This window comes from Lynx rufus, unplaced genomic scaffold (genome assembly GCF_022079265.1).
Source record: "Lynx rufus isolate CCGP_SWC_20201006 ecotype Redwood Valley unplaced genomic scaffold, mLynRuf1.p SCAF_1, whole genome shotgun sequence".
Lineage (NCBI taxonomy): Eukaryota > Metazoa > Chordata > Mammalia > Carnivora > Felidae > Lynx > Lynx rufus.
In genome coordinates, this window is record NW_025814823.1 from 85,317,319 (window position 1) to 85,319,071 (window position 1,753).

General features: G+C 39.0%; 1 protein-coding gene across 1 annotated transcript; it reads left to right on the top strand.

Annotated features, from left to right (window-relative positions):
* The first annotated feature begins 597 nt into the window (after positions 1-597).
* Positions 598-1,203, top strand: LOC124508931 (olfactory receptor 6J1-like). The gene has a single exon (XM_047075658.1). It carries the CDS (start codon positions 598-600, stop codon positions 1,201-1,203), a length of 606 nt encoding a protein of 201 aa, XP_046931614.1.
* Positions 1,204-1,753: the final 550 nt, after the last annotated feature.

Genomic DNA, 1,753 nt, shown 5'->3' on the forward strand with positions numbered 1-1,753 from the left:
CCACCAAAGTGTTACAGGATATAGAAAGGAAAGATGGAGTTATCAAAATTGATTTTCATAGCTCTTCAGCTGTATTTTTGTAGGATATGGTGTACCCAATCATAATATCAATTGTCTTTCTCAATTTTGCTAGAAAAAGTAGCTAAAATTTTATTTTAAATTTCTCCTTGATTTCTTAATTTGATGAATGATTCACCATTCTTTTTCCTATGCTATAACTCTATGTACAGTAAAAAAGAGACACAAACATGGAAAGAGGGAATTGGATATTGGTGACTGAGATTATTCTTGTGGGGATACCAACCACCAGAGCTCTTGGGGGTCTCCTGTTCTTTATTTTTTCATTGGCTTACTTGGTGACAGTCCTTGGAAACAGCCTAATCATTATGCTGATTCTCATGGATTATAGGCTTCACTCACCCATGTATTTCTTCCTCAGCAATCTCTTTCAGTGAAGTATTAACCACAACCCGTGCTGTTCCCAAGATGCTGGCAGGCTTCCTGTCAGACAGAAAGAACATATCCTTTGGTGGATGCTTCACCCAGTCTTATTTCTACTTCCTCTCTGGATGTACTGAGTTTATCCTTTTTGCAGTCATGTCCTATGATCGCTATGTGGCCATTTCCAGCCCCCTTCAGTACCCAACAATTATGACCAGCTCACTGTGTGTGCGTCTTGTTATCCTCTCCTGGGTGGGTGGTTTTCTCCTCATTCTCCCGTCCACTGTCCTTAAGGTGGGGCTGCCATACTGTGGCCCCAATGTGATTGATCACTTTTTCTGTGACAGTGACCCCCTCCTCCACTTGGCCTGTGCTGACATCCACATCATTGAGCTGTCAGACTTCCTCAGCTCCCTTGTCCTGCTCATCAGCTCCCTCTCACTCACTGTGGTCTCCTATGTTTATGTCATCTCCACCATTCTGAAGATACCCTCAGGTCAAGGTCAACGCAAAGCCTTTGCTACGTGTGCCTCTCACTTCATTGTGGTCTCCATGGGCTATGGGATCTCCATTTTTGTGTATGTCCACCTCTCCCAGAAGAGCAGCTTACATCTCAACAAGATCCTCTTTATCCTCTCTAGTGTTCTCACACCCCTCCTGAATCCCTTCATCTTCGGTCTAAGGAATGAAACCATGAAAGATGCTCTGAAGGACAGCTTGGCCAAGGACCGGAACTTCCTCAAGGGGATGAGGTCCAAGTGACACGATCCATGAGAGTCATTTTAATTCTGGGATCCTCAGCTGCATCCATATTTCCAGCAAAGCCCCATGATGTATGTAAATTAACAAATAGTGTCTGCTATGAAAGTATTTTAACTTGATAACCAAATATACAGGTTTCATGTGTATGTTAGATTTCGAAGATTTTGTTACAATAATTAATATTTTCATTTATAAGTGCTAATAGAAGGTAATGATGGGTAGGAGTAATAGAGGTAGTAGTATACTATTTACTAAAAATCGAATTTCAGATATCACTTGGTTAAAAATACATATATCATCTATATGTGTGTATTTGAGTTCATTTGTTTGGATTGTGTAAAATAAAAAAAAATTAGAACACTCTTGCACTCCACAAACACACAAAAAGACAGAAATTCCACCTTGGAATAGAATTTGAAATATTTTAATATAAGCTTAAATTTCATCTTTCTTTGCAAAAACATAGGCACCATTACTTTTTCTTTATTCTTCATTTTAGTAAAATTGTATTTATGTCATTGCTATTTAAAGCTTCTAAATGAAGTACTTA